A 26480-nucleotide genomic window follows, 5' to 3' on the forward strand; every position below is an offset into this window, starting at 1 on the left:
GCTGGCTATAAGGCGTGTGATTGGATGCTCAGTTTACCGACTGCGATGATTGGTTTCATTGCTTATTGTCAACACGATTTGCACCGGATGTGAAACGGAATCAGCTCTGCTAATACGAAAGGTAGCAATATTTTATTTTAACATTTTCTGCTGAATTACATTTACACCCTTTCCTTTACAAACTGGTATTTACATTTTATGCACGAACCGATTATTGTCATGTTCTTGTGGGGTTAAACAAGGTTGGGTTGATAGAAGATAATATTATAATATCTAGCTAACGTTAGCATCTCACTGCTGCCGTTCTCACTCATTCACTTTGTTACTGCAGATGTAAAGTTAGTACTGTTTTTGTTAGTACTGTCCTCGAGCTTCTGCACATAGTTTATTCTCTGAAGCTTATATATAAATCAAGTCACGTCAACCAGCTATATTTGATCCCCGTGTTAGAGGACTCAGCAGCACCTGAGCAAAGAAAACACAGGAGGGCTGGAGTGATGAGACAATTTTGTTGTTAAAAGTAATTCCAATGCAGTAATTCACAGGGATTTATTACGGTTGGTTATGTTTTAAACTAAACATATTCTTCATGTTGTTGAAGTTCCTCTAAAATCGCCATGTCACTGTGTCCACCCCCTTTGTATCTTCTATTTAAACACTCATGCATTCGCAACAAAAACAAACACCACAAAACGTATGTGAAATTGATAAATAAAACAAATAAAACTGATTTTTGAAACTATAATAGTGAACATATAAGTCCCCAAACCCTTTCACCCAGGTTTGTAAATATCATAGGTGACTTGTGCACTTATGATGACTATATAACCAAGCACAATGGCCATAATATACCACTTGAATAGATATTGTAATGTAAACTAGGGTAAAGAGGTTTCTTATAAACATGTTCATAGAATCTGTCCAGTTAATACATACATTGTACAGAGTCATTTCATTTTGAAGTATTATGTTTTTGTTGACTTTTTTTTTTTTTGTAGACAAAAAGAAACATGAATCCACAAATGTCGGTCTCAAAAAGGACATTCTCTTCCACTTTAAGATACTGTAAGTAATTAAATATGTTTCATTATCAGCCTAATAGATCCACTTCCTGATACCTGTGATCGGCTTCCACTGAGACAATGTCTGACAGTGATGGTCCAGCTCCAGAGCCTGCCGGACTGGATGGTCTGCCGCCACTGTACAGCATTTCCAAAGGAGAGGTGGTCTCTGTGCAAACCTACGGAGCTTTTGTCCGACTGCCAGGATACAAGAAGGAAGGTGAGTTGGAGGTCATATATCTGTATAGATCTTTACTTCAGGCATTTACAAACAAAAATGTTATTATTCATTAATTATTCAGAGAGAAAACAGCCACAGAAGCAAAATAAGTGAAATTAATCACAACATTAAGATGAAATAGGACAGTGAAAGAAAGCAAAAAACCCATATGATACAAAAGAGTAAGTAGCAAAAGCACAAGGGTAACACAATAAGAATTATAAAACCTATTAGGAAAATATTGCAGAGCTTGCAATGGGTGGAAACACTAAAAACTACTGTAATAGTGAAAATTATAAGAAAACATCTGAAATGAGAAATATGCAGTGAAAGAGCAATGCATGGTCAGCACCTGCAACCAGTGCCAGGTGAAAACTACTGCAGAGCCAAAAGTAATGCAGAGTGAGTGCAGTGCAGAGGATATAGGGCCCGGGTTTCCAAATTCTAGTGCATAGTGTCAGTCTGTGACAGTGATCTCTCAGTCCGAGACTACAAGGCACCTAAGCCACATGATTCTACAGGAGTAGGATTTTATTCTCTCTCTGACTGTAAGAAGAAGGTGTTGGATGATTATCAGCTTTTTTTTTTGAGTGGCAGTGCCAGCATCCTGCAATTTGACAAAGAGGAAATGTTACAGTGCAAGCCTGTGTTTTTAATATATTGACATACTTTTTAAATGTTAGCACAACCACTGTTACAAATCATTTTGAACCCATTTTACTTTTACCAGTCACTATGACTTCCCATTAAAAAGGATCCAAGATAATCTGCGTGTGGAGAGGGAAAGAGTAGGAAGGGTTTGGGGTTGGACAGGGTTGCTGAGAAGAGCAACAGATTGATGAAGTGGAATGTCTCAAATCGATATTTACACTATTTTTTCACCAAATGATCAAAAACTGAACACCAGCTCCTCATTTTCGCCACTGGAGGGCGAACTATGCAAAGTTTACTGGGATAAATTCAGCACCTGCCCCTTGGACCTCAAATGTTGGGATTTAGTTTTTAACTTCATCATAACACAAAAAATGCAACAAAAATGTTTGGAATGTGTGAAACTATTAACTTACACCTGGCTTGAATTTGAAGTCTGTGAAGACAACTGGGTTCAGGACATTTCACATTTGAAAACTTGTCACTACTTTTTGGTGGACAACAATTGCATGGTGACACTGTTTCAAAATCTCATCTTTGGCTTTTCTGTACTTCAATTTCTTGCTCTAAATTCATCATCAGCAATAGAGAGAGTTTTACTGCATCTAAATCCTGTGAAATAAATGTTTGTATTTAACATCTAAACTCCTTCCCCTTGCACACACAGGCCTGGTACATGTGAGTGAGATGTCAGCTACACGGGTTGAGAACGCCTCAGAGATCGTCGATGTGGGCGAACAGGTGTGGATAAAAGTCATTGGAAAAGAGGTAACAACAACAAACACACAAACACATATACACACACACACACACACACATAAACACATATACACATACACACAGAGTACTGTATGTAAAACCCAGAGCAGGATGACTGCAGCTCTGTCCTCCATTTGTCAGATTCGGGGTGACAAGGTGAAATTGTCCTTCTCAATGAAAGCTGTCAATCAGGGAACAGGGCGGGACTTGGACCCCAACAATGTCATGGCAGAGTAAGTCTTTATAGTTTTATTATGCGTGTGTGTCTGTGTGTCTGTGCATGTGTGTTATTATCACCTGTGTGTGTGATTGTAGGCAGGATGCGAGGCGACGTAAGCAGTTTAGAGACCAAACTGGCAACAGGATCACACTGGAGGCTGTGCTCAACACGACGTGTTCAAAGTGCGGCTGCAAGGGTACAACAACAACGTGAACAATACAACTTGTCATATCTTAAAAGAACAAAATACAGAGACTATGAAATCACTTAGAAATATATGTATATATGTAGCCACTTCAATAAATTATTACTTTTTTCAGGTCACTTTACAAAGGACTGTTTCTCTGCTCCGGGCCTGCAGTACGCCCTTTTGCCTGAAGAGGACGATGAAGAGCCACGGCAGCAACAGCAGCAGACCTCCACAGTTGCATCACAGCAAGACTCAGACAAAAAGAAGAAGAAAAAGAAGGTCAGTATGTGACAGTTGATGCCCAATGTGGCTGTCACTACCTTTTTTATTCCAGCTCCCCCACCTGATGCAACAACCCACATGTCTCGGTATGACAATGCATTTCCGTGGTTGCTTACGTTTACAAGATACAAGGCAATTTCATGAGAATTTTCAGAAGTGTTGTTTGGAAGAATACACTATTTTTGAGGTATTGAAACTGCGACTTTCTTGCTTTCTTGCAAGCTCCCATAATTGCTTAATGGAATTTCTTCTTTTTTGTTTATCTGCCAGGAGAAGAAAATGAAGAAGAAGAGGAAGAGGGAGAGGAAGGAGTCAGAGAGCGACAGCAGCAGCAGCAGCAGTAGTGAATGTAAATCCAAGAGGAGGCGCCACGATCACACTCGCGACAGAGAGGACAAAAAGAAGAAGAAACACAAGAAACACAAATCTCATAAACACAGCTGAGAGCTGACACACATGTACACTACATTCACACACTGCAGCTATCACACAGATGCAAAAGGGGAAGTGGGTAGCAACAGACGGATGGGCAGACTTCCAGGCCGTATATCTTTACATAATCTCTCCACCAACAGCTTATTATAGAAACTTTCATCCAAGTTAAGGAAATGTTTGCTAACTGTCTTTCCAAGTAATTGAAAGTACAATTAAACCTCCCATCAAGTTTAAAAATCAGATGACCACTTGTCCTAATGTAACCTCTGGCTCCCCAGAGGGAGGAGTTCATACATCACACGAAACCAGATAGGGGTAAGCAATATGGCAGCATGTGACTAGCCATCTTGAACTCCAGATATTGTTCACAGCTATCCGGTTTCTAATGCTCTGGGAAATCCGTTAAGCAGACATGAGGCGGTAAAGCCGACTCTTAGGGAGGGTCTGACATGAAAAACCTTAAAATAATCCACACAGAGAAAGCTGTATTTACACACACACACACACACACACACACACACACACACACACACACACACACACACACACACACACACACACACACACACACACACACATACACACACACACACACACACTCAGACACACACTCAGACACACACAGAGAGGAAGAGGTAAAGCCACAAACAGGAAATGTAATGTAGTACAAGTGAGCATGACAGGAACCCCATGCTATGGTGATATCCTTAGGTTGTCCGCCGCTTATTGTGCATCTGTGTGTACATCCATGTGTGTTTGTGTATCTTGTCTCCAGGGGACTGCTCACAGTACACACACCCCTCTTCCTGCATGTCAACTGTTAACTCCATTAAAGGTGTTTTTATTTGTAAAGGTAAAACAAAAATGCCTCTTGATGTCTTTGTTCTTGGACCTTGAAATCATAATGTTGCTATCAAAGTCAGTCCGTGGGGAACCAAAACACACACACACACACACACACACACACACACACACCCTGGGGTCATATGAAGTTAATGTTTTGAAGTGAAGTAAGGCATCCTAGGACTGGATTGAGGGATTGGGTTGGGTCGTGTCCCACGAGGTAAAAAGTTCCATAAAATCAGTAACTCTGTCTTTTTCTATAAGATGAACCCTTGTCAACAAAATAAGGCAACGTCAGGGACTCAATATCTTGTTTCTTTTATGCTGTTTTGACCTAGTTTCCATGCTTCTACATGTAGGTTTTTGGAGTGATAGATTGTTTCCAGCTGCAGTGGTTTGACACGGCTCCAGTGAACACACTCCCCTGTTAATCACTTGAGTTTATTGGTCAGTGTCAGTCCTCCTCATTTTCTTACACTCGATTCCTCGTTTGCAACAGACAGATATACAAGATGAAGTTAATACGGTCAGTTTAATATTTAGTGTGACTCAGAGCTTGCACAACCAGAATTGTGAGCTTGTGTTCATTAATGCACATAATTTGAAAACAATGGCATCAATCAGTCAGAAAAATCCTGTGGAATCCTGTTGTTCAACTTGTACTACCATGTTTGAGTTGACCTTTAGGGATCTGTTGGGTATTTTCCCCTCATACAGGAAATATCCTTGAAATGTGTAACATTTCTGCTTCCATAAGGGAATAACCCGTTTATCTTTGTACATTGTGTTGGAAGGATTTTGAAAAAAAAAAAAAAACACAATTACAGGACAATGAATTGTCATTTGGAGTCAAATGAGCTGACACTGGGCGAGGGTGGGGTACACCCTGGACAGGCTGCCAGTTCCTCCTCACAGGGCTGACATACAGAGACAAACAACCGGTCACGCACACATTCACACCTATGGGCACTTAAGAGTCGCCAATTAACCTATTGTGCTGTTCGACTGTTTTTGGACAGTGGGAGGAAGCCAGAGTCCCCGGAGAAAGCCCACGCAGGGAGAAGACAGAGAAAGGCCCCAGGCCCCTCTCCCTGTGAGGCTAACCTCACTGGACCACCGTGCCACCCAAGATAAGGTTTCTTAATAATTATTTTTACTTTTTTTTTTAATCAAACTATTTTACAAAGTCAAGTATGAAGTTTCAATCTCAATTATTTAACAACTTTGCTGTATGTATATGGATGTAGTAGTAGTATTTATATGGATATCTTCATGCAGTAACAGTCCGCTCATACTGTACATGCAGTATATTTGCACATTATTACTTTTTATTTGTGTAAACACTTGTCAGTACGAATTGGATGTTTTTTTTGCACCTTTCTGCGTGTAATTACTAATGAATTGTCATGATCAGTATGAATATTTCTTTTTCAGTTTTCATCTTTTAAATTGGTTGTTCCCAACCTTTTGTTGTCACATATACCATTCACATGTTTGTGTAATTCATCATTAATTCATATAGATAGGATGGCTTTCATGCAAATGTGCCATAGTGTTTCACTGCTGAGAAAACACAGTGCCTGTGTAGGAGCTGTAATCCTGGCATTATCTGTGTTCAGGTGGTTGTGGGGTGGCAGTGTTCATCAGTGTGTGGTCTATTTTTCATACTTTCATACTTCTACCACATGGACATTTTTACCGTTTAGTTACTTACTGTATGTGTAGTTTGACTTTTCTATTCGGTTGCTTTTTGTGCATTTACTTTTCTCAAACACAAATATGTAGCTATAGATATCCATAGATGCAAGAAGGCTATTGCATTGTGTACAGCTCATCTTTTCTTGTGACCCTTTCATGTCAGGGTAACTATAGGACAAAGTGGCAGAAGGTCGCCTGATTCGTCCCGAGCCCTTTCACCCCTTCACCTTGCTCCTAGTTGGCAGTCTGTCACAAACACATGACACCAATCTACTGTGGGAGGGAATGATCCAAATTTAGAAAGCGCACACACAAGCACACACATCTAATGTACAAGTGCAGGATATGACAGCACTCGCACACCTAGTGCTAGCTTTAACAAAACTTTCCCCTCACCTAGCCAGGGCAAAGGTAAGACACACTAGTATATCCAGGAGCAGGGGCTATAATTAACCTCTCCGTGAGCCTCTATAAAACCAGCTGTGATGGAAACTGTTGGTCACACTCTATGGATCTACGTAGATGTGTACTATTATGTTGCACTACTGAACGCTTACACCCCGCTGTTTTCTAAAAACAGGTCAGACTGGACTGTTTTTGCACAGAGTTCAGCTGAACTCATGACAGCAGCTCCAATATTTACTGCGGCCTTGAACTGAAGCTCCCTGAGTTATCTATTGATCGCAGCTGTCAGCAAATTTATTTAAATGACACTTGATTATACAAGTGAAAATAGTGGAATTTTCCTCAAGGACATCTGATCGTTTCAGAGTTTGTAGACTTCATAGGTCCAGTTAGGTAAACTTTATATTTAATAATTTACCCACCAACTGGGAAAAACAAACATATTGGAAGAACTCCATTGTTTTATCAGTCCATCCAACAGTGTGGAGATATTTATTTTTATTTTTCAGGTCTTAAAATTTCAAAAACACTTTTCCAGGTTTATCACAGGCACAATGCATAAAACATTTTTCTTTAAAAAAAAAAAAAAAAAATTGCAGACCTGGAACTTTAGAGAGAAAAAACAACAACAAATCATTGGAATTTATTCAGTGTTTCTTACAGTAGAAGGAACAACAGTATAAAGTGAAGGACAGGGAGAAAATGGAGATCACAGACAGCAGCAATGTTAATACTGAGCATACAGTATGAAGGGACAATGTGGGGAATCTGCAGAAGCCATACAGGCGGCCTGCTTGACCTGGGTTGAGGTGGTGTTAGGGAGTTGTGGTTCAGGCTGTTAGATGATGCAGTTAGACGATGTGTGTTGGGTTTTACTCTGCCTTCTCGTAGCGACGTGTGCAAACAACTTGTCCGAGTGTAAGTGTCTGTGATGGACAGAAAAGGAAAGATAAAATAAGACAACAAACACACACACATACAGATGTTTAATGTATGCATATTATGTAAGTACTTACTAGTGTGAGGGCATTTCCGCTGACTTCCCTGACCAGGCTGGTCTCTTTGTTATCCCACTTCTGTATGTGCACCATCTTGCCATCCTCTACTGTTACAATGGACTGCAGACAACAGGTAATAAAGTGTTTGGATTATTACTAAACAACAGTTTTGAGGTACTTGTATTTTACTTGAACGTTTCTGTTTTTTTAACTACTTCATATTTCTACTGCTCTAATTTTTACCGCACTACATTAATTTGACACTTATAGTTATCTTACCTTTCAGATTTGAGCTTGTAAAATGCGATGCACTGCTATACGTTAAACTATATAATGTAGTTCAAATTATCTCCACCTCGACCAGCTACAGCAGAAAAATGCTACTTATTTATTTAACGTATGTTAACTTTAGTTTAACAGTCAGTTGCCACAAGTAACAATCACAAGATGAAGGCTAAGGCTAACGTGTTGTGTAACAGTAGCACGAGCAGAGATGAGTCACAAAGCCAATAAACTGACTCAGTTGTGTCACTTATAGCCTTCAGCAACATACAGTACATCTTAAGTAACATTTGCGTCTGTTAGCAATCATAAGCTCCCGGTCATACCAGACCAGGTGAGGCTACAGCAGAAAAACCTCTGTTGTTTCAGGGCACATTTTGTTGCTTGTAATTTCAGCTTTTTATACAACCAAAATGTCCTCTTATAGTTTTGAATCAGACTGAAAAATGATCTAACGCACAGTGATTAAGAAACAACGTTGTTTCCATTCTGTGGCTTATTAAAAGTGAAACTTAATCTGTTTTAATTTTTTTCCCCTCCTCTCCCATCCCTCTGACACTTTGCCTATAAGAGCTAATCATTTTCTGTTTCCCTTAAGTTCATCCCCCTCAACCTCAAATATTAAAATGACATGCGGATGCCATTGCTCATTTTATGGTCAGAAATTAGGATCAAGTCACCTTCTCTGACCCATCACCTCTCGCCCGACCTCTCTGACTCACCTCCTCATGTTCACATTTAAAACAAGAATGGCCGCCTCCAACTATGACTAGTCACATGTTTGTGTCCATCATCCTTGTGACTGTAATTGTCACTCATTGCTTGATAAATTATTTATAGATGCTTCAGCATTTTTAAGTGTGCAGTGAGTTTCACAGAGATTGTGGTTATAAAAAAGTGTTCACCTCTTAGAGCCATTTAAACCCTCTTTATCAAAGTAATTGACTACACGTTATTCTACAACAGTCTCCTGTCACAACAACAGCAACCTGACCTTTGAGCTCTCACCTTAACCTTCCTGTCATCGGCGGTGGTCTCGTCAAACTCCTCGCCCAGCTTGAAGCTGAGCTCTGTGTTCTTAATGGTGCTCTGGGTCTTCACTGTCACCTTGTCGCCATCCACTGAGATAATAGTGGTGGGCTTTGTCAGGTTGCCCACCTTACGTGTAGCAAAGCCAACACCTGGGGAAAACAAAAACATGTTGGTTATGCAAATTGTCGTGGGGGGTGGGGGTGAAGACTTGAGGCGTGCCATCAAGCTCTAACAGTCAACAAATAAATGGATCAAACACCCGCCCTTAGGGAAGGGTGTAGGCACAAATGTGCTTTAGATTAAATGCTAACAATAGGAAGCCACATGAAAATAACCTGTAAACAACCGGTTGAGGCTTGTGGGAATGTTATTATTTTCACCAAAGTACAGGACAGAGAAAAATGTTTGAACTGATGGCGACACAAAATTTTTCAAAGTTCATGTAAAGCCATCAAATATATGTTGAGATATTTCAATCAAAACGAAATGGGAACTTGCTGGTGGCGCTAAAGGAAAAATCAGGGGATCACAAAAGTCTATCGGGTTCATCCTGTGACGAGGATATATGACTGTTACAAATTTTGAGCTAATCTAGCAGGATCAGAGAAAACTTTGAGGGTGCTCGATTAGGTCAAGGGATCACTTAATTCATTGTGATTCATCCTCTGGGGAACATGAACAGAAATGGGAAACTTAATAGAAATCTACCATCAGACAGATATTACCATCTTTCATTTATATGTGCTAAAACATTGTTGAATATTTTAATACATTTATACAGAAAAATATTTCCATGATTAATAATAGCAGGGTGAGGATATTAAGTAGGTGTTGATAAAAGTTGAAAGCAGTAGCTGTGGATTTGCCCTCTGGGCCTCTGACATACGCTCTAATCTCTATTTGTCTACTGTCCAAACCTGTAGCATGTTCTTCAAACACTGCAGGGTCCCATTGACCTGACTGCCTGTCTGGGCATGTTTGTGTGCAAATGATTACTTGCTTTCCTTTTAGGGTGTGTGTCTGTGTGTAGATGCCTCATTGATCAAGAGAATCGGGGTTAGAGGTTGAAGGGTCTCTGGTTTCTATGGTGACCAGAGCGGACCGGTCGATGGTAATATGGCTCTTGAGTTCAGAGGGCATGAAACTCTCACACACATTCTCTCTCTCTCTCACACACACGGTCTAATAGTTTGGTGTCATTCTTCATGACTGTAAAAGTCAGACCATCTGCCCCCATCACACACACACACACACACACACACACACACACACACACACACACACACACACACACACACACACACACTTTATCTGTACCTTCCCGTCCCATTAGCCCCAATGGCATTGGGGCCATCTCAATATTCAATCTCTCCCATGGCCTCAAACAATGAACAGCTTTCAGCGAAGGTCACCCACATTATGCTCAAGTGTGGGTGTGTTCATGGGCTACTGTGTGTCTGTGTGTGAGAGAATGCCAGCTACTTGCCATTCAGAGTTTCTCACAGTCGGGTGGATTTTCTTTGCTCCGCTCAAAGAGCCCCTCCCTCCTCTCCAGCACTTAGGCCATGCGGTCAACCACTCTTCCACTTTTTCCTCCCCCTCTGGTTCCCATCTTCTCTCTCTTTCTTTCTTTCTCTCTCTCTACTCTTTCTCTGTCCCTCTTCCTCTTTCCACCCTTATTCTTCTTCTACCTCAGTTTTTCATTCTCCATCTTGATCCCCCCCCCCCTTCATCGTCTACCTCTTCCTTTGTTTCCCACACCCTGCATTAACAGCTGCTTAGACAGGTTAAACACAAACACGCACCTCAAAGCATTTATCATTCTGCAGCCCGCTTTTCACATGTGCTCACATGCAGCACTGGCACCATTGCATCCTCTCTTGTTACACACGCATGCGCACACACTCACATGCATACACAGTGCACACAGAAAACACACACTTACCCAGCTCCTTCATATATTCGTCAAATTTCTCGCTTTCCTTGAGGTTCCATGTGCCAACGAAAGCCTCGGCCATGTCTGCAGCAGTGTGGAGGAATCAGGGTGTGAGAGAGAAAGAGAGGGAGAGAATGTATGAGGCGCCAAAGTGGGGGAGCGACAGAATGAGAGAAGAGGGAGAGAGACAGAGAATGTAGTCAGCACCTCACACTGCGCTGCGATCCTACTGGTGGATTTATACCGGCTGTTCATGATGTCATCAGACTGTGCGGAAAGTGCAGGGGGGAGGGAGCGGTGAGGAGCGAGGGGGGTTGGAGACAAAGACAGAGAGAGACAAGTGTGATATACTTGTTTCTCCACATATGGCTACCATGCAAATAAAGTATATTTGAATATGAATTTTTCTTATGATTTGTTTGCATCAATTTGTCTGTAGTATTCTAGGCAGTATAGTAATGAAGTTGTATTGCATAGTGTAGTGTACAGGTATGTTGTATTTTCTTACATTCTGAATGATTACACAGACAATTACAAAGCTTGCACAACATGCTTTGGTAAAAATGTACAAATCTCTGTTCAGGGTAATATCGCAAATTTGAATTTGAGCATTTGAGAAAGAGTAAGAGAGGAAAGATCAGAGAGAGCAACAGGCCCCCCCCCCCAAGCTTAAGAGAATAAAAGGCAGAGTAAAGAAAGGAGAGGAGGAGGGGCTGATGAACAAGCCCCCACTGTCACAGATAGAGAAAGAGAAGAAAAACAGATTGAGCCTCAGGGGGGAGGGGGGGGGGTTGATTGATTGTTTTGCAGGGGGGTGGGGGTTGAAAAGAATGTCATGATAGTCCTCACAGCCCCTCTTCCTGCCTCACTATGTTTCTCCTCTGTGATCCCTCTTTCGCTGGTTTTCCACCTGGTTTTCTGCTGGTTTGACTTTGACTGACCTCAACCTAGTCTGCCAGAGCACAGAGGGTAACCAAACATGTGTGTGTGTGCGTGTGTGTGTGTGTGCGTGTGTGTGTGTTGTGCACACTCGCACGTGATGGCAGGGTAAGCTGTGGTCATGCGTGTGAAGATAAGGGCATTGGAAGGTTGGTGTGTTACTACAGTGCTTATTTGGCACAGACACACAGAAAGTTGTTTTTGATATTCAGGAGGACAATGCATCAGCTTCAATTCATTCCATGGTGACTCACAATGAGGCTTGTTGTCAACAAATCCCATGAAAATACTAAAAGCAACAATGAATCAATCCTGCTCACGTGTTGCTTGTGTGGCCTGGTATAGTATTTTCCTCTGTGCCACACACCTAGATTGTTGTGCGAATGTGCATTCACCCACAGCTGCTAATAGTCCCCAATAAATGTGCCATTTACTCCTGTTCATTTTTTTAAAAATGAAACTATATATATTTGTGAGCCCCTTTTAAAGATTTGCATCTTCATAGGGAAAAAACATGACACGTTAGGAAAGTGAGAAAGTAATGAGGGACAAATTTATGAAAAATATTTCACAGTTTATCTCCCCTGACGTGTCTTCCCCTAGTTGTCCACCAGATGTATTTGGACTTTCCCTCCGTGAGGTGCGTTCGACATCTATTTTGGCTGACTCCGCCAGCTGCCTCGATGGACAGCATGAACTGCAGGTGACTGCAGGGGTGACGTATAAAAAGACTGCAGCGCAGTCGGACACAATCTACCTCCCGCGGAGCATGCGAGCTCAGTACACCTGTGTCACAGCAACAGGTTGTTCACACTACTCATTGCGGAAATTCTGCAGAGCTGTTTTGTGTTTTGTTTTTTTTTTAACTTAAAAAATATGAATGTTACCCTCATGTCAGACTGCTTTGCAAAGCCTATACATAGGCTACTGTTCAACCAAAAATATGTTGTTCTAAACATTTTCAGGCCACACACAAGTTTACATCTTTCTTTTGACACATTTACACGTGGAATACCTGCCAGAACAACATGTAGAGAGAGATCACAATTTCTATTTATTTGTTTTCTTGAGAACCATGGACTTCAGAATACTGTCAAAACAAGGGCCAACATGTTGCCAGGAGAGTGAAATATGACCCATAAAGGCATTACTTCTTTTACAGTAACAAAGTCCTGAACTAAACTGTTTTTACAGGTTTCTTGCTGGAAATGAAAACTCAAGAGTTGGTGCCCATATGTAACAAATGAGCTGGACACAGGGGGAAATAGCAAACCTGGATCTGTCTAGAGCAAAGGTAACAAAACCCACCTACCAGCACTTCTACAGCTCATGAATTAAAGTTTGTATCATGTTTGTTTAATTTCTCAAAAATCAAAGTGTAAAAATTATAAGTTGTGGTTTTACAGTGGTTTGTGTGCTGGACTACTTCTAGGCCTGGTGCAGTGATTTTCCAGTCCTTGTGTTAAGGTAAGCTAACAGGCTGGTGGCTGTAGCTTCATATTTAGTGGTAATGATCTCCTCATCTAGAAAAATAAATGTATTTCCCAAAATGTCAAACAATTAAACTAATTCTAATTTTAAAGGGAGTTCAGGGCATAATCCCTAAAAATGCCTATTGAAGATATGAGGACAGGCCAACGTGTCCTCACCGGCCATAAATGTCCTCACACTGCAGGGCTATATTCAAATCAGTAGCCCCCAAGATAGATACAAGAGCGAGCACGCATGCACACACACACACACACAAAAACAGCAGCATTCATTCACAGACACAAAAGTCCACTTATCATCTGTCTGTCTCACTGTCTGATGAAATTCCCCTATCTGCAGATGGTCAGATGGTCACTGAAAGTTGTGTAATAACAAACAGACATCAAATCACATACACACACACACAAATGCTGGTCCCCACAGGTTTAGATAGTCGGACCCCACAAGTATAGTGGGTTCCCTGTTTCCACACACACACACCACTGAAACAGCAGGAGGAGAGCTTGGGAGAAAGAAGTCAATAGTGAATACTGTTACATCACATCACACCATGTTACACACCCTGTCCCACTGCCCTTGTCCTCCATTGGCCTCCCCTTCTCGCTTGTCTGTTACTGTGTCTAAAGTGGCACATGTTTGTGTGGTGGAACGAATCCATGGATGTGTGTTGGTCCGACATTTGACATAAACAGGTGTGAGGGAGACACATGGAAAAAGAGAGAAGGGGAGAGAGAGGAGGTGAAAGGTGAGAATCATTTATCCCTGGCCTGCAATATGTTAACAGGCTGTCTGTTGCTGTGTAAGTATCTTTCAATGTGTGTGTGGGTTTGTGTTTGATCTTACGCAATACTATGATATAGTGCTCTAGGATGCCACTGTGGTCATAACTCACATTAAACTGAGTAGCTTCAGGCAAAAACACTTCTAACACATGTATGGTAAAAGCTTTAGCTAGGCTTGATAAAGCCATACATTCTAATGCTAAATAAGTACTATTTATCACATGAATGAGTAACACTTGTATGATTGAGTACATGAGCACTATCTTCATCCTGTTAGTGAAGAATTGAATTATCTCAGTTTACTTTCTATTGAGCTTCGAACTTTGAACTGTGTGTAAATCAAAAGATCAAATTATTCAGGCTAGACTGCTGTTGAGCGAAGACCTGATTATAGCCCCCACACTGTCCAGGTAAACCCAGCGCAGCCTGTTTGGCATTAACACAGAGAACTTCAGCCAAGCAGGCATCTGTAAGTGTGTGTGTGTGTGTGTGTGTGCGTGCGTGTGTGTAAATATACACTGAGCTGACATAAGCAGAAAGCTGATGGGCCTGACTGCTGAACAAGGTTGAATCCCCGAACAGCTAAAGGAGTGTGAGAAAGCCATAAAGCAAGGAATGCTGATACTTCTTCCAGCCTTTCCTGTGCATCTGTGTGTGACTGGGTGAATAACGCAGCTAAATAAACATCTGGACAGTGCCACACCCTTCTCTAACACACACCCGTTGGTTTGTTCATTCACTCATTCTGCAGGCTCTTTGCAGGCTCTTTGCACTTATCTGCACTCATTTGCACTTAAGTTAATTACTTGAATGGAGGGGTGGAGGCTTGAAGGGCATCATGACTGTGCGCGATTCAGATTACAGTATGAATGGTAGCTTTTAAACATTTTATTTATATAATAAACCTTCATACCTTTATTTATATACCTTTTAATAAGGTAGCTTGTATAAAGAGCATGTTAGCTGTAACTCGCTAATTATGCAATTGTGTTTTTCTACAAGGCGAGTGCTCAAACAGTCCTTTGCAGGGAGGCTCCCTGAGGAACTGAAGAGCTCGTTATAAAGACAGATGAAGCATAATGCTTGAGCAGGAGAAACACCAATCGGGGATTTTTTTTTTTTTTTACAACCTGGCAATCAGAAAGTTGTTGAAGTTGCTAGCTCATAACTAATTCATAAAGCGGCGGTGTATAGTTTTTTTTATAATCATAAATAAAGTCATTACGACGTATTAACCCTTGGATAAAGAGTGCCTTATTAGATAGTGGTACCATATGTTTGTAGTAGCAGTTGTTGGCATGCACTGAACAAATGCAGCATAGTGTGTGCGTGCGCGCGCGTGTGTATTACCTCTGCAGATGGGCCTTACATTGCATTCCTTGATTTGTTTGATGAATCCTCTGGTGAGCTAGCAACAAGCTGAAAAGGAGGAAGAAAAAAAAACCCAGAGGGATAGAGTTATTCAAGGACACCGCACTGAGTCAGTCTGACAGACTTCCCACCCTCTTTGGAATTCATGAGGTACACAGAAAGTTGTCAGAATCAAATGGATATCGCACTGCTGCATGCTGCTGAGGGATTTCAAATAATACAGACTAACTATGATGTAATGAGAAATTAATGTGATTTCTGTTTATCTAGCTGGACAGCCCTTCCAGGGAACCGCTTGGCCTTATGGCTGCAGTGACATAATGTAGGTGCACTTGCCTCCTCTGCTGGCCAGACACTGGTAGTGCACTGTAAGTATACTATCAGCCTGCGGGTGGTACTGGCTCCGTATTGATTTAGCAGTTGTGGGAAAGATATTACAGCCATAAAATCCCCACCACCGGCAATGCATGTCTGAGAAAATTAAATACTGCAAATTACAAAATGACCACCAAACACAAAATACATAAAACAATACTCAATGGTAACACTTTACTTTAAGTCCCTCTATTTAGCACTCATGAGCAGTGTGTAAACTCTTAATGGTTTATAGTACAGTATAATGTTAAGCAGATGTGTTTATGGATTTGTCAACAACTATTAACCCCCACACACACACACAGTTTGACATAACTCATAATAATATTGTGTCACGTTGTAGTGCTACAGAGACGACAAATCATATTCTCCAGACGTAAAAGAATATCTTTGTTTGGTATGAGACAAAAAAAATGTCACATCATCATTTTTATATTTTTTTCAGTGAAAATGAAATGCAAAAACAACCATTCCGAAATCTCATATAGCAATCGCTATATTTGCCAAAATAATTGCAACATGATTTATTTTTATATCATGCAGTGCTAATAGCAATGATTAAATGTACATTAAGCTGCTGAAGTTTCTGGTATAGGCAATGCTGGAAGGTAACATAATTGTCACCCTTCTTTTATATCACTCCCATCTCTTTCTCTTCTGGTTTACTCTCAGTTCCCCACTATTGCTCTGTAACTGAGGTGCATAAAATTAATTTATAAAATGCTTAAAAATAACATAAGACACTTTAAATAAGGGAAATATAAAGAAAAAAAAAAGAAATGATTATGGATTAACAACTGTCATGTTTTTCACTGGAGTAAACACACATTGTTAAGTCGCAGTGGTGAGTCCAGGATATGGAGCCGCAGTAGGAGTTGTTGCTTCCTGATCCAATATTAACAGTATCCTTGGAGACAGAGCCAGGGGGGGCCGTGTAATCGGGGATCAACACTGTGTGTGTGTGTGTGTGTGTGTGTGTGCTTGTGTGTTTCAGTGTGTGTATGTGGGTGTTTTTCTGTGTGTAGCAAAGTATTGGATTCCATCAGTGAGACTATGGTAACATCCCCTGAGACTGGCAGTCTGCCCCCCTATCCCCCACCCATCCTTGTCAGCGTAATTTTTCACCATAACTTTCCCCCAGTTAATGTGTAATAAAGGGTTTTTTTTGTCTCTTTTTTATATCATGAGTCTAACCAGAAAAGGTTTCTCACAAGGGCAGTTGCTGCCATTGTCATTGCCATTTGGACACATAACTGGAGTCATGCCATCTGTACTGCTTCTGGGAATTTGTTGTTTTTAACAATTGAGGAGTTTACTCTCTAGAAATACAAAATTAATATGCTGTGTTGTGAATTTGTAATAATTTTTAAATAATGTTAGGTACTTTTTTTATTTTTTATTATTAGATAATCAAAGTAGAAAGCTGAGGGAAAATGAAAGAGGTGAGAGATGGGCAATGGTATGTGATTGTATTTTCATTATTTCAACAACAATGTTTTCAAACCTTTTTGGCTTGTGACCACTTAAAATGAGGCAATGATTGCAGTTCCTCATCACTGGTTGCATATGTCTACCAGTTATATCCAAATGAACTAAAGACTGAATTTTGTCCTGCATTTGTTTGAAACATTTCTCCAGAGTCATGAGGAAGGGAAAATATATTGTAATTTACAAGAATAAAGCAAAGATTGGCTTAAAGTCATGTTGTAGAAAAGAAAATTTCCAAGTCAGGTCAGTCAAGCCCAATATCACAAATAACAAATTTGTCTCAAAGGTAGCACAAGTTTCTTGTGTTTACCTTAAAAATATCTCATTTCCTCTTCCATTTATCATCCCAAGGCCCCTCTAATTTCATCTTTATTATCCTTGCTCCTTCAGGCTTAGTGTTATATTTGTTAGACTTCATAAATAAGGTGAATGAATGAATGATGAAATAATTGAATATAATTAGGTCAAATTGATTGAGCATTTATACATACCTGGTACTACTCAGAGGGCTTTAAAACAGCCTGTAGACCACTGGTTGGCAAATAGTGGCCTGTAGGCCAAATCCAGCCCTGCAACAAAAATATTTGGCTAATGAAAGTTCTCTTTTATAGCTTTTATAGCATCAAAACCTTTGCACAATATTTCATAAATCTACTGTAGGCAATGTACAAAACTCATGTAAATCAAAGCAAATATGACCAACCAGCTTATAAGAATAAATGATATGCATCAACAACATCAACAGTAACACAAGTAGCTAACAGAAGCTTGCTGTTGAAAAAAAAAAAAAAAACCAACACCAGAACTTTCATTCAACCATAACTGAAGCAGGCCACTGTTGTTCATGGTGTATTTATGTGTAGTCTCATAGTGCAACAGGTAACATGTATTTGCATGTCAGTTTTTGCTAAACGACTGTGGACATAAGTTGTCAGTGCTCTCTTACTAATTGGACCTTGGCCTCTGCCTTCAGATAATCTTAAGATAAGTTTAATGCTTAAAATTCAAGATACTCAAACAGTATCTGGTGGCAGGCCTACCTATAACAGGTGTTTATTATGTAAGAGCAGCAACCTTAATGCAGAGGTGTCGTTTACCTCGTTTCACTTCTGTGGAAACTTTCACCAGAAACTCTCACACACACAGAACGTGTCAATTACTCACAAAATAAAATGTAACTCTTCCGGGCAGCTCGTTCAAAATAAAACCTCATTGCTGAGCATAGCTCGCTATCTACTAGCTTAAAGTACGTCAGTAAATGAATATAGGTGTGTTCATAAAAATTTGGAGTAAATGTCAACCACGTGTGTATTCAGAAAGTGTGTTGGTCAATAGATATGACACCCATACCCCAATGTGAAGTTAGTCAAAATTATTTTATTTTGATGGTGAAATCACTTAGCTTCCGGTATTTCTCTTTCACCAGCTTTTCAACTTGACGTGTGTCCATGGCAACCACTGTAGCTACACCAGGTCCGGTCAGCTTGTAGCGCATCCCGTTACCTCTCCTGGAAGCTAACAGCCGAGGATATGACCGCTGCAACTCATAGAGAAATAAAAGTCAACAAAAAAATAAGGGTCACTGAGTTTTTGCAGCTAGTTGTGTTTTGTTTTGGAAAGATATGACACCCTCACAGAGAGCCCGATATGGATGCGAAGCAGCGCGTAATGCTAAATGGAGAATGGCAGGTGAGTGATGGCCTGATTGAACTTATTTTACTTAGTTAAAATAATTTATAACTTCTGAGTATTATAGTCAAGACTGTTACATATAATAATCCGGATTTAAACTGGAATCACTAACTTTTCTGTGAATAGTAGGGTTATGCATTAACTAGACCAGATACACGCTAACATTAATATTTCTAAAGGATTGTGACCCCATCTGAGCAGTGAAAATTATAAATATGATTTACTTGACACGTTATTACGACAAGACATTATTACCACGCACGCGCACACACCTAAAGGTCACAGGACCCCCAAGAAAAGGCTGATTCAGTCTTCCTTGACTGGCCACTGGCTCTTTATGAGCTGCTTTAGCTGTTGAAGGACACGGAGGTTTTCTATGTCCACTGTGCAGAGCTCTCATTGTTACCTGTGTGTGGGACTGTGTGTTTGATTATGTGTGTGCTTTTGCTCACTCTCAGGGGGCCAGTGGTGTCTTGTTAAAAAGGGGGCCCTTGCTCAGAGGTTAGAGGTATAGGGTCTTGTGTTTCTGTCCGTTGTTCTGCATCTGGAAAGAAAACACAACACAAACCCCCCATTGACTGGACAGATAACATCTCTCCATCTCCCTCAATGCCAGAAAGTAAAACGTCAAAGATGCTGTGTGTCTCTAATGCTTCATTAATCATGCAGATTCAACTGAGCCCTAACCAGGTCAAGCAAGCTTTTGTTTAGGTGTGTGTGTATGTGTGTGTGGGTTTTCATGACTTAAGGAAGCCTAAATAATTCAGCCGATGGGGCAAAGTGCTTGAGGAATCTCAAATGGCTCTTGCACTCCATGTGATGGAAAACACTCAAATCTGATCAGCCGGATTTGTTTTCACACAGATGCGCGCACACACTGACACAGGATGAGGAACTGGTGTTGTGTTACTTATGAGTTTTGCTTTGTGTACAAGTCTACAACAAACCCACCAATGGGGTGATGACGTCAGTGTTAAGTACACTTTCAATAATCCAGTTCTTGCTTTCTGTTTTTGTTCTTCCACCCCTGTCCTCTCTCCCCGCTTCAGTTCCTCCTAATAACCCCTTTTTGAAGCGTCCTGGTGGGATACCCCAGCCATGGCCCATTCACCCCCACCCTACGGTACAGACCCACAAGTCTCACTTCCTACCCTCTCCTGCTCCTCACCTGCCTCTTTTCCACACCCGTCATGCAGAGGAGAGTGCAGAGCGGCCCCACCTGGTCACCATCGTCCGCCCCTGTGGTCAGAGTACACTGCGGAAGGTGAATTCAGTATTTACAATTTTAACTAAATGGTTAATAATTCATTTAACTTTAAGTAATAAGTTCATAATAAGAACAATGTTTGGATTGAGAGGTTGTGAAAAATAATTTCTATTCAGTAATAATGCATTTATAAATGTTCGTAACACAAGCCCCCATTGATTTTTCACATTAATAATAAAACTTTCAGGTATAAATGTATAGTTGTTAAATACAGCTGCAAGCAGCAATGTGGGGGCCAGGCAGCCCAGAGTTCCCATGAGAACGTCATGCTGTTATGTCTAAGGCATGGTTGTAAGCACTCAGTGCAAGTTTTATGTTGAGGAACTCAGGTGTTGATTAAAGATTAGCCTGAGATGTGTTATGATTTTTTGATTGGCACCTTTGTCGCCAATTTTGATTGGTTCTGACTGAAGAACACTTTTGCAAATCAAAAAGGTAACATACATTTTGTCAGGTTTGGTTTGAAGAACATCTGTGTCCATTTTGGTAAAAACCAGACAGGAATTTTGATTTTAAGGGAAAATGCAAATCAAAGGAATGTCCCCAATCAGTGTGCCAATTTTTTCAAAACTCCCATGGCAGAAGAAGTTTGAAGAAGAAAAGGTACACAGTGGGTTTCTATGCAGCTTTGCTGCTTGGCCCCCACTAAATGGATTTTGGTCTCAATGCTTGGCAGCTCTTTTCTAGAAGTGATGTAACAGTCTATAGGAGGGGGTTTCCTGATAAACCAAAGGGCTAAAAAGACAAATCAAGTGTCATGCTGGAGAAGGATAAACACAAACCAAAGAACCAACAGTATTTCTAATAATAGATTCTGACCAATTTTTAAAGCATGTGTAACTTATTCATTTTTTGATAAAGCCTTTAATTATAATGTATAAACCCCATCTGATGGGTTCCCTAATTAAAATGGTACCAAATTACCAACAGCTGATATGACAATTTAAAATGGGAAAGAATTCCATAACTAATTTTTGTGTCTCTAGGTAACAGTGCTGTTGAACCGCAGGGGTGTGGTGTCCTTCGAGCAACTGTTATTGGATATCTCTGAGGCGTTGGGGTTTCCTCGCTGGCACAAAGCCAAAATCACACGCCTGTACACGACCCACGCACGAGAGGTGAGGCTCAGCCACAGACACATTAACCTGCAACGGAGCCCCGGGGCAAAAATGTTCTGATGGGTCTCTTAACCACCCTCTGCAATGTATGCAGTTCTTTCCATGCTGGACACAGACCCTCTTCATGACAGGGCCTCAAAACCAGTCTTGGGCTCAATGCAGCTAATGCACTGATCTCCACTTGATACCCATCTATTGACTGGGGCAGATAAATTAAACATACAACACAGGAAGCTGAAATAAAGGGATATGCAGATACTAATGAGGATTTGTGAAGAAGTGTCATGCCAAACAATGCTACAATGCTTCTCAAAATCAAATTATTTCAGGGCCACTGGTCAGATTGTTCACTCCTAGGGGGGCCATTTGGACACTCAGCAGGGAGAAAAAACTCCAGTGTTACCGTTAAGGAGGAGGTTCAGATTGAGAGGTGTACAGTCATGGGCATCAGTCAGAATGCATCAGCCTTAAACTTTACTTTTCCAACACAAGGTTTATTTTTCTGAACAAAGAAGTTGCACTTAAACATTAAAGGGGGGGGGGGGGGGGGGCAAACACACATGGGTTTTCATCTGAAAGAAACAAATACAAAATTTATAGGTCAAGTCAAAACTAATCAAATGTCCATCTTGAGGGAATAAGGATAAATAACACTCAGTTCAACTATTTGTGTACATAGGATAAAACTAAAGAGAAAGAAATGTGCTTACCAGCACTGCCACCCCACGTGATGATCAGGAAAAAGAGTGAGTGAAAGGGTGTGCAGGGTTTAAATACGGAGTGAACAGGTGAACTCAATCAAGTAAATGAGGAGTGAACAAAGGGTGAAAAGAGCCAATCAGTGCTGAGGAAAGGAGAAAAAAGGAAGTTAGGTAAAGGAAAGAGAAAAGTAGTGTCAAAATAAAAGAAAATAGGAATCTTTACTACAGTTACAATAAATGTCAACTATGTACACTCTGAGGCCGCGCAACTCATCCCTTCATTTCCTGTTTCTGCTTTCATACTGCCCTGCATGGTCAGAAGTATAATGCTGTTTCAGATTGCATTCCTGGAACAACAGCTTTCTAAAATCTGTTCTTAACATTTTTGTCAATCTTTCTTCTTTTGTGTGCTCCAGGTCAACTTTTCTTTTAGAATACATAAAAAGAGATTTTTTGCTGTTTCTATGCTTTCTTACTAAAAAATTAAATTATAATAAAATAAAAGTATGAGGAAAAATCAAAAGGGTAATAATCAAAATATTTATTTGTGAGCTGGATGGAGTAGTTGATTCTTAACATGTCAGGGGCCTTATGACATTGTCTTGTCCGGATCTGAATGTCTTAAATGTCATTTTTTTCTCATTTTATTTCCATAGGTGAAAAATGTATGTGACTTCTTCCGAGGCGAGGTAGCCTTCCTGGCGCTGGGTAAGGCTCGTCCAGATCTGAGCAGCGTGCAGGAGGCTCTGGAGGAGCTGTTTCCAGACCATTCCCATTACCGCACTGACGCACTGCGAGTCTGGGAGAAAAGACTTAGTCCAGCACCAGATAAAGCTGCTAAGGCCGACAGTGGATACAGTGAGGGAGCAGATAGCAGTGAGACTAACCAAGAGACGCACCTAGACACACAAAATCATACGAATACACAGACACCTCACCATGTAGACACACAGCAGCATGAAACTTATAACTCAGGTGTTCAGAAGTCTCATAAAAAGAGCTGCAGAAAACCAGCTCACCTTCCTAACCACCTGCAGAGATTATATGTGAAGGGTGGGGTCAGAGAGAGACAGCCTTCTATCATTGGCCCATTTAAACATGAGGAGGGTCTTACGGAAGTAGAAATACCCTCCCCTACACTGTGTGAAAACTGCTTAGCAATAAGAGCTAAACATCAGGGTCCAGAACGGATCAATCCCCTATCAGGGAGGGTCCCACTTCCTCCTGTGTCAAGAAAACAAAAAGGTAGTCCTCATACAGAACAAGAGATGAGAAAGCTAGATGTTCCTGTCAGCCCTCTACCTCCTCAACCAGTCAGCAGGAATGAAGAGAAGAGTCTTGCACAGTTACAACTTTTAAAGCCACTTCCAGACGTGGGTCCAGCACAAAAAGAGGTACTGCAGAGGACAACCTTTGACCTTCCTTCAGACGGCAGTGATGTCACCCTGTCAGATATTGAGCGTTGCTATGAAATAGGCCGTGTGGTTGGAGATGGGAACTTTGCGGTGGTGCGAGAGTGCCGTCGTCGTGACAATGGGCAAACCCTTGCCATAAAGATAGTCGAACGCTCTAAACTGATTGGTCGAGAGCACATGATGCAGAATGAGCTGAGCCTTCTGGGTAGCCTGTGTCACCCTCGCATAGTGCGGCTGGTTGCGTACCACCACACACACCTTCACTCCTACCTGGTGATGGAGCTGGTGACCGGGGGGGATCTGTTTGAGGCCATCAGTGAGAGAGGGAAGTTTTCAGAGGCAGAGGCAGGACTGATGGTGTCAGACATGAGTGAAGCACTAAATTACATCCACTGCAAGAGCATCGTCCACCGAGACCTCAAACCAGAAAACCTACTGGTAGGTATCAGGGTTAGTGAGAGTGGAGTAGTGAATAAAAAATGTGATAATTCCAGTAAAAATATGTTGCTTTCAAAAATGTATCCTAGTGTCTCCTGGTTGGATCAATGGTACTGGCATGCTTTGCTGTCTGCCATGGTGTCTCTTTTTTATATTATCACTAGGGGGAGCCAAAGAGCAATATCTAGAATTCTTAACATTAACAATTTAACAATTCTTAACATTGTAGCTTTAATATTTTTGAAGCAAGATGATTGGTTACAGTTACACATGCATTGCCCAGGTATGCCTTCACAGTGATCCGGATGAAAGAAAAGGGGGCAGGACTGGTTAAAGGGGTCATAGTTTCAGTTGTTAACTACACAAAAAATTATTTTTTTTACTACTACTACTTGAATCACTATGCACATATGTATGGAGTTGAAGTACCACCAAGTTACTGCAAATTGTAGTTAAACTACTAGTTTAATTACATGTAATTCACTACTCTTCAACACTGGTATTGTGTCTTCACACTCACAAGATGTGAATAAAATTTGATCATAACTCACATTGTCTCAATCACTAATTATAGAGTACAGACAAGAAAGTCTTAGTTATGTGGTATATTTCCATGAAAATGTTGGAACATGACTATGATGTTTAGTAGTGTTATTGATTTTGACAGAATCATGCTATATATGGAATAAACTAATTAACTAACATACTAACCAAGTGACAGCAGTCTGTGTATTCAGCCTCAACTTTTATTCATCTTCTGCCAAGTTTCCCACACTCTCTTACTTTAACAAAATGCCTACAATTATTAGTTGTTGATATAAAGTAAACTCAGTATTTTGCAATATCCAAATGAAAATAGCAGTAACATAAGTTTTTCTTTCTGTTTCAAAACTATGTGGGTTCAGTTGGAGTTGTTTCAATTTTCCTCCATGCCTGACTCTGTTTCTGTCTGTACCTTGTTTTGTGTGTCCTCTCTCAGATAGAGCGCGTGGCAGCTGACATCTGTAGGCTGAAGCTGGGAGACTTTGGTCTTGCCATGGTTGTGACTGAACCAGTCTTCACCATATGTGGGACACCCACATATGTAGCCCCAGAGATTCTCTGTGAGACAGGTCAGTGGTGTTTGCTGCAGTATCAAACACCACTTTACTTTCCCTTTTACTTTTATATGTCTTCTTGTCACAAAATATGGGTGTTTTTCTTATTCAAACACTCCTATGATTCTTTTGTCTCTTTTGTATCTGAATTTGCAGATTATTTTTTTATTCTGAAAACAATTGTTTCTGATCTACCCAACAGGTTATGGTGTAGCAGTGGACATATGGGCTCTGGGTGTTATTCTCTACATCCTGCTGTGTGGCTTCCCCCCATTTCGCAGTCGGGATCGGGACCAGGAAGAGTTGTTCCAGCTAATAAAACAGGGACATCTCCACTTCCTGTCCCCCTACTGGGACACCATCGCAGAGGGTGAGAAGCACAGAACTATAATATATGCTGGCACAAAGGCCTATACATAAAAACATTCACACATAAATACACAATCCATTTTATATGCTATTCCATGTGTATGTGTGTTTCTGTGTGTGTGTGTGTGTGTGTGTGTGTGTGTGTGTGTGTGTGTGTGTGTGCGCGTGATTGTGTGCAGAAGCCAGAGGCCTTGTCAGAGCTCTGCTTCAGCCAGATCCAACAGTGAGGTTGACAGCACAGCAGACCCTACTGCACCCCTGGGTGAAGGCTATGGCTTCAAAGTGCAGGCAGAGGACGCTCACAGACAAAACACGGAGAAACACAGCAGACACTGGAGCAGAAGCAGAGCGAGTTCAGAGTCCAGCTCAGACCAATGCAGCAGAAACAATGGCAGACAAAACACCAGGACACACCAGCAGCGAGGGAGAAATCACACAAAAAGAGCTCAGCAGAATTGATGAGAGACAAACTGAGATGAACATAAGTGGAGGGCAAGATGAGGACAAAGCACCACAGCAACAATCAAAAGAGACAAGAACAGTTCACACCATATCTACACAGATCAAAGTGCTAACAATGTCAGAGGACTCACCTGGTCAACAGAAACCAGAGTGCACCTCTCCAGACTCTGGCTCACCCAACAGGGAGCCCAGCAGGCGAGAAATACAGGATCCAGGTCTCAAGTTGTCAAACACAGACAGGGAACTCAATCAACGTGATGCCACTGAACACCAAACTGAACTTCCATCCCAGATTAAGACATAGCCAAAACAGAACAGCTGACAGCAGTCACCATCAGATTCACCACCTTCAACCAATACAGCTGAATAAAACACAGCAGGTCATTCAACACAACACCACCCGTCCTCTAAGTCAGCAGCTTCTTCATCTCACTCTCCATCAGCAGAACCATGATGAGCCGAA

The 26480-nt window shown here is 41.1% G+C and overlaps 3 protein-coding genes across 3 annotated transcripts; 2 read left to right on the plus strand and 1 right to left on the minus strand.

Moving 5' to 3' along the window:
- The first annotated feature begins 29 nt into the window (after nt 1–29).
- Nucleotides 30–4365, plus strand: zcchc17 (zinc finger CCHC-type containing 17). The gene is made up of 7 exons (XM_022747628.1): nt 30–121; nt 1095–1281; nt 2600–2700; nt 2833–2924; nt 3007–3107; nt 3232–3380; nt 3654–4365. The coding sequence occupies exons 2-7, from the start codon at nt 1143–1145 to the stop codon at nt 3825–3827; spliced, it is 756 nt and encodes a 251-aa protein (XP_022603349.1). The 5' UTR covers nt 30–121; nt 1095–1142; the 3' UTR covers nt 3828–4365.
- Nucleotides 4366–7242: 2877 nt separating this feature from the next.
- LOC111223030 (fatty acid-binding protein, heart-like) lies at nt 7243–11232 on the minus strand. The gene is made up of 4 exons (XM_022746995.1): nt 11022–11232; nt 9053–9225; nt 7781–7882; nt 7243–7690 (listed from the first exon to the last, which is right to left on the minus strand). The coding sequence occupies exons 1-4, from the start codon at nt 11092–11094 to the stop codon at nt 7637–7639; spliced, it is 402 nt and encodes a 133-aa protein (XP_022602716.1). The 5' UTR covers nt 11095–11232; the 3' UTR covers nt 7243–7636.
- Nucleotides 11233–20111: 8879 nt separating this feature from the next.
- dclk3 (doublecortin like kinase 3) lies at nt 20112–26321 on the plus strand. The gene is made up of 8 exons (XM_022747137.1): nt 20112–20127; nt 20200–20414; nt 21404–21535; nt 22893–23112; nt 23551–24093; nt 25073–25201; nt 25389–25563; nt 25742–26321. Exons 1-8 carry the CDS (start codon nt 20112–20114, stop codon nt 26319–26321), a joined length of 2010 nt encoding a protein of 669 aa, XP_022602858.1.
- The last annotated feature ends 159 nt before the right edge of the window (nt 26322–26480 follow it).

Source organism: Seriola dumerili, unplaced genomic scaffold (assembly GCF_002260705.1).
Source record: "Seriola dumerili isolate Sdu_G_001 unplaced genomic scaffold, Sdu_1.0 BDQW01000110.1, whole genome shotgun sequence".
Taxonomy (NCBI): domain Eukaryota; kingdom Metazoa; phylum Chordata; class Actinopteri; order Carangiformes; family Carangidae; genus Seriola; species Seriola dumerili.

Excerpts from the sequence above, each read along its gene's own strand:
- zcchc17 (XM_022747628.1), top strand. The coding sequence starts at position 1,143 with ATGTCTGACAGTGATGGTCCAGCTCCAGAGCCTGCCGGACTGGATGGT. Across the intron at positions 2,701-2,832 it reads TAAAAGTCATTGGAAAAGAG|ATTCGGGGTGACAAGGTGAA; the intron begins GTAACAACAACA and ends TCCATTTGTCAG. Across the intron at positions 2,925-3,006 it reads CCCAACAATGTCATGGCAGA|GCAGGATGCGAGGCGACGTA; the intron begins GTAAGTCTTTAT and ends GTGTGATTGTAG.
- dclk3 (XM_022747137.1), top strand. Across the intron at positions 23,113-23,550 it reads CAGTGAGGGAGCAGATAGCA|TCAGCAGGAATGAAGAGAAG; the intron begins GTGAGACTAACC and ends CTCCTCAACCAG. Across the intron at positions 25,564-25,741 it reads ACCATCGCAGAGGGTGAGAA|AGGCCTTGTCAGAGCTCTGC; the intron begins GCACAGAACTAT and ends TGCAGAAGCCAG.
- LOC111223030 (XM_022746995.1), bottom strand. The coding sequence starts at position 11,094 with ATGGCCGAGGCTTTCGTTGGCACATGGAACCTCAAGGAAAGCGAGAAA. Across the intron at positions 7,883-9,052 it reads CCGATGACAGGAAGGTTAAG|TCCATTGTAACAGTAGAGGA; the intron begins GTGAGAGCTCAA and ends TGTTGTCTGCAG. Across the intron at positions 7,691-7,780 it reads GCGGAAATGCCCTCACACTA|ACACTTACACTCGGACAAGT; the intron begins GTAAGTACTTAC and ends TGTCCATCACAG.